The 13,070-nt window shown below is 35.4% G+C and overlaps 1 protein-coding gene across 2 annotated transcripts in view; it reads left to right on the top strand.

Moving 5' to 3' along the window:
* LOC138691642 (protein furry-like) overlaps positions 1–13,070 on the top strand; it is a 124,075-nt gene that overhangs the window by 107,665 nt on the left and 3,340 nt on the right. The window contains exons 5-6 of one of the 2 annotated variants that reach the window (XM_069813827.1): positions 9,399–9,679; positions 11,272–12,931. In XM_069813827.1, coding sequence (XP_069669928.1) covers positions 9,399–9,679; positions 11,272–11,311 — 321 coding nt within the window. In that variant the 3' untranslated portion in view covers positions 11,312–12,931. Of the gene's footprint in view, positions 1–9,398; positions 9,680–11,271; positions 12,932–13,070 lie in introns of those variants that run through there. The other variant, XM_069813826.1, reaches the window with a different exon arrangement.

Below are 13,070 nucleotides of genomic sequence, written 5' to 3'. Positions count from 1 at the left end.
TTTTTAATACGGCTATTCCACATTGATATCTTACTTACTTACTTACTTACTTACTTACTTACTTACTTACTTACTTACTTACTTACTTACTTACTTACTTACTTACTTACTTACTTACTTACTTACTTACTTACTTACTTACTTACTGGCTTTTAAGGAACCCGAAGGTTCATTGCATCAGCCCGCCATTGGTCCCTATCCTGAGCAAAATTAATCCATTCTCTATCATCATATCCCACCTCCCTCAAATCCATTTTAATATTATCTTCCCATCTACGTCTCGGCCTCCCTAAAGGTCTTTTTCCCTCCGGCCTCCCAACTAACACTCTATATGCATTTCTGGATTCGCCCATACGTGCTACATGCCCTGCCCATCTCAAACGTCTGGATTTAATGTTCCTAATTATGTCAGGTGAAGAATACAATGCGTGCAGTTCTGTGTTGTGTAACTTTCTCCATTCTCCTGTAACTTCATCCCTCTTAGCCCCAAATATTTTCCTAAGAATCTTATTCTCAAACACCCGTAGTCTCTGTTCCTCTCTCAAAGTGAGAGTCGAAGTTTCACAACCATACAGAACAACCGGTAATATAACTGTTTTATAATTCTAACTTTCAGATTTTTCGACAGCAGACTGGATGATAAAAGCTTCTCAACCGAATAATAACAGGCATTTCCCATATTTATTCTGTGTTTAATTTCCTCCCGAGTATCATTTATATTTGTTACTGTTGCTCCCAGATATTTGCACTGCTCCACCTCTTCAAAAGATAACCACATTGATATCTAACTTTTAAAAATTGAATCATAAAAAAATATTTGTAATAATTATATTAAAATTAGTTAGTAAATATTTAACAAAAGACAGTACTTTAAGCTTTTAAATGCATTTTTCAAAAAAAAAAATTAACATCAATGTCCTCAGAAATATGACGCTTTAATGTTGCATTGTGCTACATTTTTAAAGAATTTTAACATGCAATATTTTAAAAACATGTGGACTTAGGAGGAAATGAAAACACATTTGTTGGTTTATTAGACCCATAGAGTTGGTAAAAAAAATATAAACGCAATCAGAAATATGAAGGTCAAAATTTGTATAATTTTGTGCGATTTGACGTGGAATGACTCATATGCGAAAATATATTTATGAAAACAATTTTAATATAATTTAAATTAATTTTATTAATTTCTTACAATAATAGGTAAAAGTTCACATCACACCTTTCACCTTGTGGAGACACACCAGTGTGCCGCGGCAAACCGGTTGCGGAACACTTATACCACGACACTACGGTGTGAGACCTAGTGATCACATACATTCAAATTAAACTTTTTTTTTATTTTTGAACCTTTTACGATATTTAATAATTTAGGAGTTATTATTTTAACTTTAAATATGACGATGAGATTTTAACTCCGAGAAAATGCTTAAAATATTCATTTATGTGGTATAAATATAACTACTTTGCAATAAGAGTATTATTTTAAAAACAGTAATTTGAAACAAGATGACCGGCGTAGCTCAGGCGAATGTGCATTTGTCTGCTGATCCGGAAATGCGCCTGGTAGAGGGTTCGATTCCCGTTTGTGCAATTACCTGGTTGGGTTTTTTTCCGAAGTTTTCCTCAAATGTATGGTAAAGTCAGATATTCCAAGAATGATTGGTTCATCTCTCTATCACCAATTTCATCGACGCTACATAACCTAGAAGTTCGTACAGCGTCACTTTTTCTCGTGTTTACATCTGATTGAGTCTTTGATGATGGCGAGAAGTTATTTTGGCGTGATGGGCTGTGGATTCGCGTTGCAGTTGAGAAATAGCCAACCAAGTATTCGGTCCAAGCAGAGTTCAACCCTACGTCCCTGAGCATCCTCAAACCAGCAGAGCAGCACCTTACGCTGAGCTACGTCAGTTTTTTGAGGTGCACATTAAATTATTTAATGTACTAGCCGTACCCGTGCGCTCCGCTGCACCCGTTACAAATAAATATAAAGTAATTACATAATTAAAATAGGACATTTGATCCAGGGAACATTCGTGTATGATAGAAGGATAAATCGTTTAATATGTTACTTAATTTAAATTGCATCCAAATAATTAAAATGCGATCATTTTGGTCCAGAGACACTCATTTGGTGCAATGACAATTCCTTTAACATGTTCCTTAATTTTTATTACATGCAACCATAGTTTAATGAAGATTGACATCATTTAGATTTAATGTGTATATTTTATTTTACTTGTTATAGGTTTCCATTGACTTATGGTAATAACTTAATTTTAACCCTTGTTCTCTACGTATTCAGTAAATGGCGCTTGGCCCACTATGGTTCTGAACCCTTCAAATAACTTAAATTATATTATATAATATTACATATTATATTATATTATATTATATTATATTATATTATATTATATTATATTATATTATATTATATTATATTATATTATATTATATTATATTATATTATATTATATTATATTATATTATATTATATTATATTATATCAGAAGTTACTGTAATAACATCATAGCATTATGTCCATCTAGAGAAACTACACTTTCCAACGGTGAAATAATAATTATACAAATCGGTTAATTTAGCTTCCGATATTACTTCATACAAACACAGAAACATTCTCTGTAGGCCATCTTTCATAGCTTTCTATTGTTGCTGTCCAAGGCCCCTTTTAGACGAAGTCATTTGTTTTTTAATTCATTACACGGCCTTAGATGGCAGTTATTTTAATTTTAAAACTCATTTATCTCATTAAATATCAGTCCTATCAAAATTTTTCAAGGAATAAAACGTATCGAAAATTATTTTTAAAGAAACTTTTGTTATGTAACATTTTTCACAAAAATCAATAATAAGCGAGATATTTCGATTTATTTAATTCAGGCCCCCTTATAACCCCCCTTTTAAATAATGTATTTTGAATGCCATATAGCCTAAAATCTAAGTTACAACGAACTTAATTTATATTCCAATTTTCATCGAAATCCGTTCAGCCATTATCGCGTGAAAAGGTAACAAACATACAGACAGACAGACAGACATACAAACAAAAATTTCAAAAAAGCGATTTTCGGTTTCAGGGTGGTTAATTATATATGTTAGGACCAATTATTTTTGTAAAGTCGAAAATTACCAGAAAAATTTCGGCTACAGAATTATTATTAGTATAGATGTATTTTGAATAACAGTTGGATAAAATGAACTCTGAACAGTCATAGTGTTTTCAAGAAGATGAAATAACTGAAGTGTTGCGAAACAAGTAAACCGTGCGATAATAAATTGCATGTCATTTTCTGACCACTTCTATTTCTGTTTCTTTTAAGTGGGCGAGGCCCACACACGTAGCAATTGTGGGAAGACAATGTTGAAGTAATGATAATGACGAACAGCTCCTTTTCTTTATCTATTGTTTGTTGTTCCGAGAAAACTCTGTCAATGTTATCGGTGGCTGTCGTAGATAATATTAATTTGTTGCTTTTCACTGAAATGACGACAGCTATAGGCTATTTTCGTGACCACCGTGTGTAACAAGGTCACCGATTTTGTAATACAACGTATTGTATTGTTCTTTTTTTGTGTAGGTTTACAGTTCAGCCCGAATAATCCTCAATTGTACATTCATTATCAAATGTCTTGTACAGGCACATCATTTTATTTTTACCAACATTTTTAATATTAACCTGGCTATACCTTTGGATTAATGATTGAGACCCGGAAACACCGTTTGCTACCCCTTCCACGACTGGAGTTCGATGATACTGGCGTAAAATACAAACAGATACTTTATTTGGTACAGGAGGGAAGAAAAGTAGTTGATCCATTTACGTAAAGTAGGAAATATCGCGAATTTGAGTCTAATAATTTTCATTAGGTTTTGTTTAATCAAAATACAGTACAGTATTAACAGTAAGTGTTTCTACTCACGAACTGAGTTATCCATGCGAATGTATTCATTATGCATTGTATATTATACTGTCTACAGCACATTAGCGTACGATATAGAGAATGAAGTTAAAATTAAAAATAATCTTAATATGGATATTTAAACACATTTTTTAAAATGGTGGCCGTTCATTTCGATACAGATCTTTTGTGCCTATTATCGCACTATAGACTATTGCATCTAATTCCAATTACCAGTTTCGTCCTTTATACTTAGTAACTCATTTTGAAATAATTCTGTACCTACTCTATAAAAGATTACCTTACGTACTGTTAATTCAGTCTTCGCTTCTGCCCGAGCCGCACAGATAAAATTACTCAGACATGCTATCTACCGTCCGTCCAAGTGGTTATGTCGCAAGATCGTAGAAAGGGGGGGAATCACGTGATACTTAATTACTTAACGAGGCCCTTTTATTTCAGCCACTAGTCTTTACAGTGGAGCGAGCAGAAGCAGGTGAGGGAAATCGGGATGCGACGTAGGCAAACGGACGACAGTACCTGTGCGAAAATATGATTCAGTATTGGAAATTTTCGTCACTGGAAAACGCGAACATATTTCTGAAACGTACTATAATCACTAACTCAGTACTGTGGCCTTAGTTCTGTGTGAACAGTTGGAACTTGGTTAGTAGAAGGGGTGGGAGTGAAGTACATTAAAAAATTCAGGTACAATAAAAGTTGAAGTAAAAATAAAATGATGTCCCTGTACTTATATGATCAGAAGTATCAACACAATCCCACTGACATAAGACGTATGCATCATTCTTCAAGTGTCATCGTTCCATTATTATGGATTGGGCCGTAACGAGTTACCGAATTTCATGATTCTGTGATTGCAAAGCACCGGCAATTTCGTTCCCGATAAAAAAAAAAAACATACTGTTATGGGTGAGAATTTTCAGACTTAAAGTAAGCGTTCACTACATCGTATCGCACTCATCGGACGAATCGCACGGATCGGAAAAAGACTATCTTTGCTGTAATTGTTATGTAACCACGTTCACTACATCGTATCGCACGCATCGCCTCTCGGCAAATCCGTCCACGTTTCTCGGATGGACAACTTTTCCGGTGCGTGCGATCATGGCCTTCTTTAATAAATCAATTTTAATTGGTCAACTGTTACTATTATGTTGTGTCATGTTCAGTGTCGCGCCAAAATGGCAGACGGAAAACTTATTTCGCTTGTAGAAAATTGCGAAGAATTATATAATTTGAGGCGTTCCCGTTACAGTAATCAAGTCATTTCTTGCAAATATATTATGTAACCAATATTTCTTTCGTTTCTTCCTCTCCAATTAAGACGCATGAAGCAATTACAAATTCTTATTCGCTAACAGACGTAATTAATAGACCTAACCTCAACTCCTCTATTTTCAGTAATGTCTATATCGTACGACGTCATGTTTTAAACAGCTGATAGGGGAATCCGATGAGGTGGAGCCGTTACAGTGAACGCACTGCACTTAAAATATCCGTTGCGTGCGATTCGTACGAGTAGTGCGATACGATGTAGTGAACGCTTACCTAAAAGGTTCAACTTTCAAACAGAAGTCGTCCGGTAGATGTCGCAACGTTCGAACTCCCGAGAATATCGCAGCAGTGAGGCATGCTGTTCCCACATCTCCACGACGCGACGTTCAGCCATTAACCCTTTCATTCATAGCACTTCCAATGCCAATTCGAATTGTTGAGAGCGAACCACTTTGACGCTGTTCTCTCCAGAGACAAAGTTCTTTGACTATTTGCAAGATGTCACCAAGGGATGGTTTCTAACTCTCATGATTTTTCAAACGTAACCGAAACAGTGCGTGGCCATTTTGAAGAGCATAATAGTAATATACGTTACAAGAGCGGTATGTTGACGTTTTCATGGTCGAGGAAAAGATTGAAAAAGCGAAACGTAGTTGAGCTTTTTAATTTCCGAGAACATGAAAACAAACATACTGCTCGTGTATCGTACATTATTTTGTGCGAAGATCGTTTATTACATACCTGAAAGACGAATTTCTAATTAGTTGCAATGAAATCTCCATCTTGGTTTCTGTTTAATGACGACAACTTCGGAAAACCATAATATCTTTCTTCAACATTGTTGCTATAAAATGTTTTCTGTGTTTACTATACTCCAGCAGGCCGTGATATACGTCTGTCTTTTTTTTTTCCCCAGTCTATAAATGCGAACTTAAAACAAACGGTAAGGTTATGTAATGATTTATTTTTCATTTTAATATTTTAACAATATTATTTATATAACATATTGCAGTAATAACATCGGCATCTGGAATCTTGTTGATTTTTTCACGGCTTCCTTAATGTTACTTGTATCAGGAATGCAGTAAGTTTCGTGGAGTAGTAGATTTTACTTAATTTTTGCAAACATTTAAAAACAATAATTAACATTGCAATTTAGGTGAAATTGCAGTGGTAAGTTTCCAATTTATAATTATTACTATGTTAAACGTCTCTAAAAATAATATGTTAAAAGCCTAAAGCAGTAAAATGAATGTGGCGCTTAAGCGGTAAGAAGAGGGAAATTGTTATGTGTGTTACGTTGGGAATACTGAATGTGGTATTTCACACTTACCGCGTATTGGTTCTGTGCGGAAAACAAGCAAATACGCACGATCTCGCACAAAATTCTTTCAGTCACGAATTTTGTTTTTTGTTTAGAAAAGTCTAATCGTTTGTTCTTGGTTCCTTTTAATTTTTGTGAATTGCCCATAGTCTCATTTTTACAGCATGATGCCTGGATTTCTAGATATGAATTGTCCACTTGAGAGGACACGGTGACTAAAAGGACCCATTCATGTCAGCGCTGGAACAAAAAGAAAAAGGAGTTTGTTCAGGTACCAGGACCAGATGTGGTAAAACACTATAATGAAGGAATGAGTGACGTTGACAAATTTGTTGTTTTTTTTTTTTTGTATCCATTTACCACATGTTTATAAGGTCAAAGAATGGTAGCACACGATGTGGACATTGCAGTTACAAACGCATGATTAGAATACAAGAAACAGGCAGATCAGCGTGAACTACCAAGCAAGGAAACCCTGGATCCGATCCACTTTCGCCTACCTGTAGCAGAGCCTCTCATCCTGGCAGAGAAAACGCCAGCAAAGAAAAGAGGTCGACCAAGCAACAGACCACAAGAGAACCCACTGCACAACCCTAAAAAATCAGAGGGAGAGAGAGAGAGGGGGGGTGCAAATGTGGCCAATAGCGGATGTGAGATATGATAGGCTGAATCATTTGCCTGTCTTTCAAGATATGAACGAAGCAGGGAGATGCAAAAATCTTGATTGCAAGGCAAAAAACCTACAGATTTTGCAAAAAATGTCAAATAAATTTGTGTATAACAAAAAGAAAACAACTGTTTTCAGTCATTTCTGCTGTTCATCTATACTAATAATAAATATGTAGCCGAAATTTTTCTGGTAATTTTCGATTTTCCAAAAATAATTGGTCCTAACTATAATTAGCCACCCTGAAACCGAAAATCGCTTTTTTGAAATTTTTGTTTGTATGACTGTCTGTCTGTCTGTATGTTTGTTACCTTTTCACGCGATAATGGCTGAACGGATTTCGATGAAAATTGGAATATAAAGTAAGTTCGTTGTAACTTAGATTTTAGGCTATATGGCATTCAAAATACATTATTTAAAAGGGGGGTTATAAGGGAGCCTGAATTAAATAAATCGAAATATCTCGCTTATTATTGATTTTTGTGAAAAATGTTACATAACAAAAGTTTCTTTAAAAATAATTTGCGATAAGTTTTATTCCTTGAAAAATTTTGATAGGACTGATATTTAATGAGATAAGTTAGTTTTAAAATTAAAATAACTGTCATCTAAGGCCGTGTAATGAATTAAAAAACAAATGACTTCGTCTGTAAGGTGCCTTGGACAGCAACAATCGAAAGCTATGAAAGATAGCCTACAGAGAATGTTTCTGTGTTTGTATGAAGTAATATCGGAAGCAAAATTAAACGATTTGTATAATTAATTATTATTTCACCATTGGAAAGTGTAGTTTCTCTAGATGGACATAATGCTATAATGTTATAATTTCTGATATATAATATAATATAATATAATATAATATAATATAATATAATATAATATAATATAACATAATATGACATAATATTATATAATATAATTAAAGTTATTTGAAGGGTTCAGAACCATAGTGGGCCAAGCGCCATTTACTGAATACGTAGAAAACAAGGGTTAAAATTAAGTTATTAGGCCTACCATAATTCAATGGAAACCTATAACAAGTAAAATAAAATATACACATTAAATCTAAATGATGTCAATCTTCATTAAACTATGATTGCATGTAATAAAAATTAAGAAACATGTAAAAGGAATTGTCATTGCACCAAATGAGTGTCTCTGGACTAAAATGATCGCATTTTAATTATTTGGATGCAATTTAAATTAAGTAACATATTAAACGATTTATCCTTCTATCAAACACGAATGTTCCCTGGATCAAATGTCCTATTTTAATTATGTAATTACTTTATATTTATTTCTAACGGCTGCAGCGGAGCGCACGGGTACGGCTAGTTTCAAATAAAATTTGTAATTTCAGTGAAGTGATTCAAAATAGTTGCTTTATAATATTTTTCTGTTGTAATCTCTTCGACAATAAATGTAGCTAAATGAATTATGTTCTTATCCTCTCAAGCGGACAGTTCATATGCAGAAATCCTGGCTTCATGCTGTAAATATGAGACGATGGGCAATTCACATAAACTTAAAAGAAGTCAAGAACAAACAATTAGACTTTTCTAAACAAAAAAAAAAAAACATAATTCGTGTCTGAAAGGATTAAACATGCTCTGGTACTTGAAAAATCTGATCGGAGTGTCAGACGAATTTTACACCTAAACCTCAAGTTCCATCCTACAAAGTTACGGTGATTCACGATCTTCGACAATGTGACTGACTCAACCGCCAAGATGCTTGCGAGACCATATTGGAAATAAATGTTTCAGTAGTGACAAGCTCATTTTCAATTGAGGCCTGCGTCAACAAACAAAACCTTTGGTATAGAGCCCCAGAAAATCCTCGATAAATGCATCAGCGACCTTTCCACAGCGAACATGTTACTGTTTGGTGGGTTGTTGTCCAATTTGGAATAAAAGGGCTATACTTTTTTGAGGAAGAAGGACGCACAGTCACTGTTTGAGGAGAGTACAGCTCGTGATGGCAAGGATATTTTTTTTAAAACAAAGTGATGTCAAAATGGCAAGCATTCTTCTGTAAGATGGTAAAATAAAATGTTGAATGGCAGCTATGTTGTCCTTTTTATGTTTCAAATCGGATAGATCATTCTGCTGGACCCTACAATTGATTCATATACCAATATATATTGATCGTAAAGAGTCAATCAATTTTGTCTCGTGATTGGTCCAGGCAAAACGCGTGGTGCTGTACCTGGCCCGTGCCCGTTCGGACCGACTGCTGGATGAGATGATGACGGAGCTCCAGACGGTTGAGACGCTCAACTGCCTCATAGAGCGCACCGAGACCCCACCGTTCTACCGGCTCACCAGCATGAGGAAAGCTTCTAGCCACTCTGACGGACCCGGTGGGGTCGCGGGCCAAACCGACCCCGCAAACCGCAGCGACCTGGGAGTCGAAAAGGGGACCATCCACACCAAGCGCCACAGTGGCGAGGACCCCGGCAAAACTGGGTGAGTGGCCCCAAATGCACTTTTTTCGTCGAGCATGCTGGTACAAACCTGACACTCTAATCTGGCGGGTGGATGACGCCAGAAATGATGTTGTTTACTACAGGTAGCGTGCTGCCCCAAGCACTGTTACTAACCTAACAGTGTTATCATCATTCTCCCACTTGAAATATGTAGAAGCACTGGGATTGTTACTCGTATAGCATTCAACAGCGCAAAACCACATTTAATTTGACACTTAGCAATGGCGGACAACTTGAAACCTCTGTAAAATAATTGACCATTGTCTGCCGTTTCCAGTTGTCCTGCATCTTTCACTTAAACTTTACTCAGGTTCATATCGACCCCTTATGGACCTTATGTATGATGATGAGAAGACTGCAGTTTCTATTTCCTAAGTGATAAAATTTGTCATAATACGTTATTGTTTCATATTAAGGTTATAGTTGTATCACAGTCTACTATATACAGTCGCGAAGCTTGAGGTGATTTTTTGCAAATCTCGTGATAAAGCACTCCAAGCGGTTAGCAACTAGAAACAATAGACTGTCCACGGTCGACTTTGGACTGTGTCGTATTTCCATCGAGTGCTAGCTCGTTGCTTATTTCACATTGATGCTTGTGAAATGTTCGTTATTGGTTGTAATGAAAATGTTAATGGCTAAAATACAATAATTGGAATAAGAATATTTTACTAGAGACGTAGAAAAATTAAGTTTGTTTTAATGAAATTTATTGATCACGTTTTATTTTCAATTCTGGTGGGATTATTATTGCTTAGGCCTATTTTTTTTAAAGGATATGTTTTTAATTATAGCTGTTAATTTTGTTGTTATTTTTATTTGTTATTTTACTAGAGACGAAGAAAAAGTCTGTTACAATAAAATTTATTGATCGCGTTTTATTTCCAATTCTGGTGTGATTATTATTGCTTAACCTCATCCCACTTTGTTAACTACGTAAGCCTACACTACAAGTACCGGTACACGTAAGTTACTCCATTAATTCATATTTCCATTATTATTGTTGTAAAGGGAAATGCAAATTAATATTTATTGGTTTCATAGTTAATTATCGCTATAATCTTGAATGAGTGAAGCGTTTATAGTAAATTTCAGTTCGTTTTGCACAAACAAAAATAATATTAACCTATTTCTTGCAGTTATCTTCGAGTTTATGGTGGAATTTAATATACTTCATTAAAATAATAAATTAACTTTATGCATTTAATATTTCAATAATGGAAGGAAGGTGTTAATTTTTCCAAAAGAACACAACGAAAGTGTAACATATTTTGTCGTCTACTAGGAGAGAGAGATCTCCGATGATGAGGCGATAGTAGCGATCCTAGTGGTGGGCAACTACCCATGTTTGGATTTTTACTACATATTGAGCTTCGCCACTGTATATAGTAGACTGTGGTTGTATCTAGGTCTAGACATAATCGATCAATCTAGATCTTTTCTAAAGGAGAGAGGGCACTTCAGTTTCTAAGAAAGTGAATGTATTTTAATTGTGAATACGATAATTACAATACTTTATTTACTACTGGTGATATGTTCGGCCAAATTGTAATGAATTTTATTTTTTATTAGGTTATTTTACGACGCTGTATCAACATCTCAGGTTATTTAGCGTCTGAATGAAATGAAGTTGATGCCGGTGAAATGAGTTTTGGGTCCAGCACCGAAAGTTACCCAGCATTTGCTCGTATTGGGTTGAGGGAAAACCCCGGAAAAAACCTCAACCAGGTAACTTGCCCCGACCGGGATTCGAACCCGGGCCACCTGGTTTCGCCGCCAGACGCGCTGACCGTTACTCCACAGGTGTGGACTGTAATGGATGTTTCTGGTATTTCTTTTGCATAGATTTATGAAATTAATGTGCACTATATTAAGAATGAATGTATATTTTTAATTGTCTCATTTCTTGGCATTGGCATTTTAACTCTACCCTTTACAGTCAAGGGAAATCGTTTAAAAAATTCATTATTATTGTTAGAATCTGTAATTAACAAACTTGTTTCAAAGAAATGTGACCTCCATAAAATATCAGGATGATCGGGAATGTACAGAACGATCAGTAGCATTCGGGGCCGTCAAACTCCATTCCTTGCATGCGCTATATCTCACATTGCAACCGGGAAAAATGAGTGGCCATGTCCGTTAGTAACAATATGCAATGTAACCCTTGTGTACTGTTGTTGTTTAGTCAACTCTCTAAAGATAAGTTTGAACCCCACTCATGAGGCAACTAGGCCAGGAGATAATGGGGTAGGGTGGCCATTCCTTTCCCCCTCCAATGCATACATCGCCGATTAGCTATAATTATATTCAACTAGTTGACTGCCTCCGTGGTCTGTTGGTCAACGTGCTGGCTTCCAGATCAGGAGGTCCCAGGTTCGATTCCCGGGCTCGGTGAATTTTTCTTGAAGAAGGAGAATTCCCGGGGTGTCTAAAGTCTGGAAATTTGTATGATTGTGAGTGCCGTGTTAATATTAATTAACCAATCATGACATATATAAAAATACATAGGACTGTCGCTGTAACCTGAACACACATCTGTTAAGCACAACCATAAAGCATCTAATAGATGCTATAGAGTTACCAACAGCGAAAAAAAAAAAAAACTAGTCAGATTTCAAATGCATACAAACAGTTGTTCTTCCTCTGGCATAAATCGTCAAGTGAGATATACTGCCTGATAATCAAGCAGCGCATTTGTGTTCCCAAACGTACAGCGAATCGAGTAGTTTCTTCTGGCATATCTATTACGTCACGTAGATTCATAAGCAGGGTAGAATTGCAAACAGTTACGCATAGACTATGAATCATAGTACAATACAGACGCTCCATCGTCAATGATGTTATGTGAAACACCAAGTTACGACTACATTGTGATCTGATTGTAATACTAAGTAAGTTGACTTTCGTTCAGACTTTTGTGTTAATATTATTTTAATTTATCAATATATGTTATATTATGTTTAATTTTGATCTGTATTTGTTTTAAACAATTTTCTAAGTGGGCTCGTTTCTGAACACTAGTTTGCCCCATTCCAATGTCGCTAGGGTCTAAATTAATTTAACTTAATTTGTAAAATATACAGTATTTATTTCTTCTTTATTTTCTTTCTTTCAAAAGAATACCTTCAGCAAGATCTAAGGCGTCATATTCGAATTTCGGAAGGACTATTTCAGCATAAGAAATGGAAACATACTGTGATCTATGTGAAATGATGATCTGTGCTGTGTTATTATCTAATTATATTTTCTGTCATATGTAGCACTAATATTTTGTAGAGCCCTAGTTTCGAATTCGAAGTTTTAGTGCGTTCATGTGGTTAAAATGTAGCAGGACAGATCATTTCAAGTTAGTAGCAAACCCACTTACA

The sequence above is a fragment of the Periplaneta americana genome, chromosome 16 (genome assembly GCF_040183065.1).
Source record: "Periplaneta americana isolate PAMFEO1 chromosome 16, P.americana_PAMFEO1_priV1, whole genome shotgun sequence".
Lineage (NCBI taxonomy): Eukaryota > Metazoa > Arthropoda > Insecta > Blattodea > Blattidae > Periplaneta > Periplaneta americana.
The sequence above is the reverse complement of the archived record's forward strand: the minus strand, read 5'-3'. Positions and strand labels throughout refer to the sequence as shown.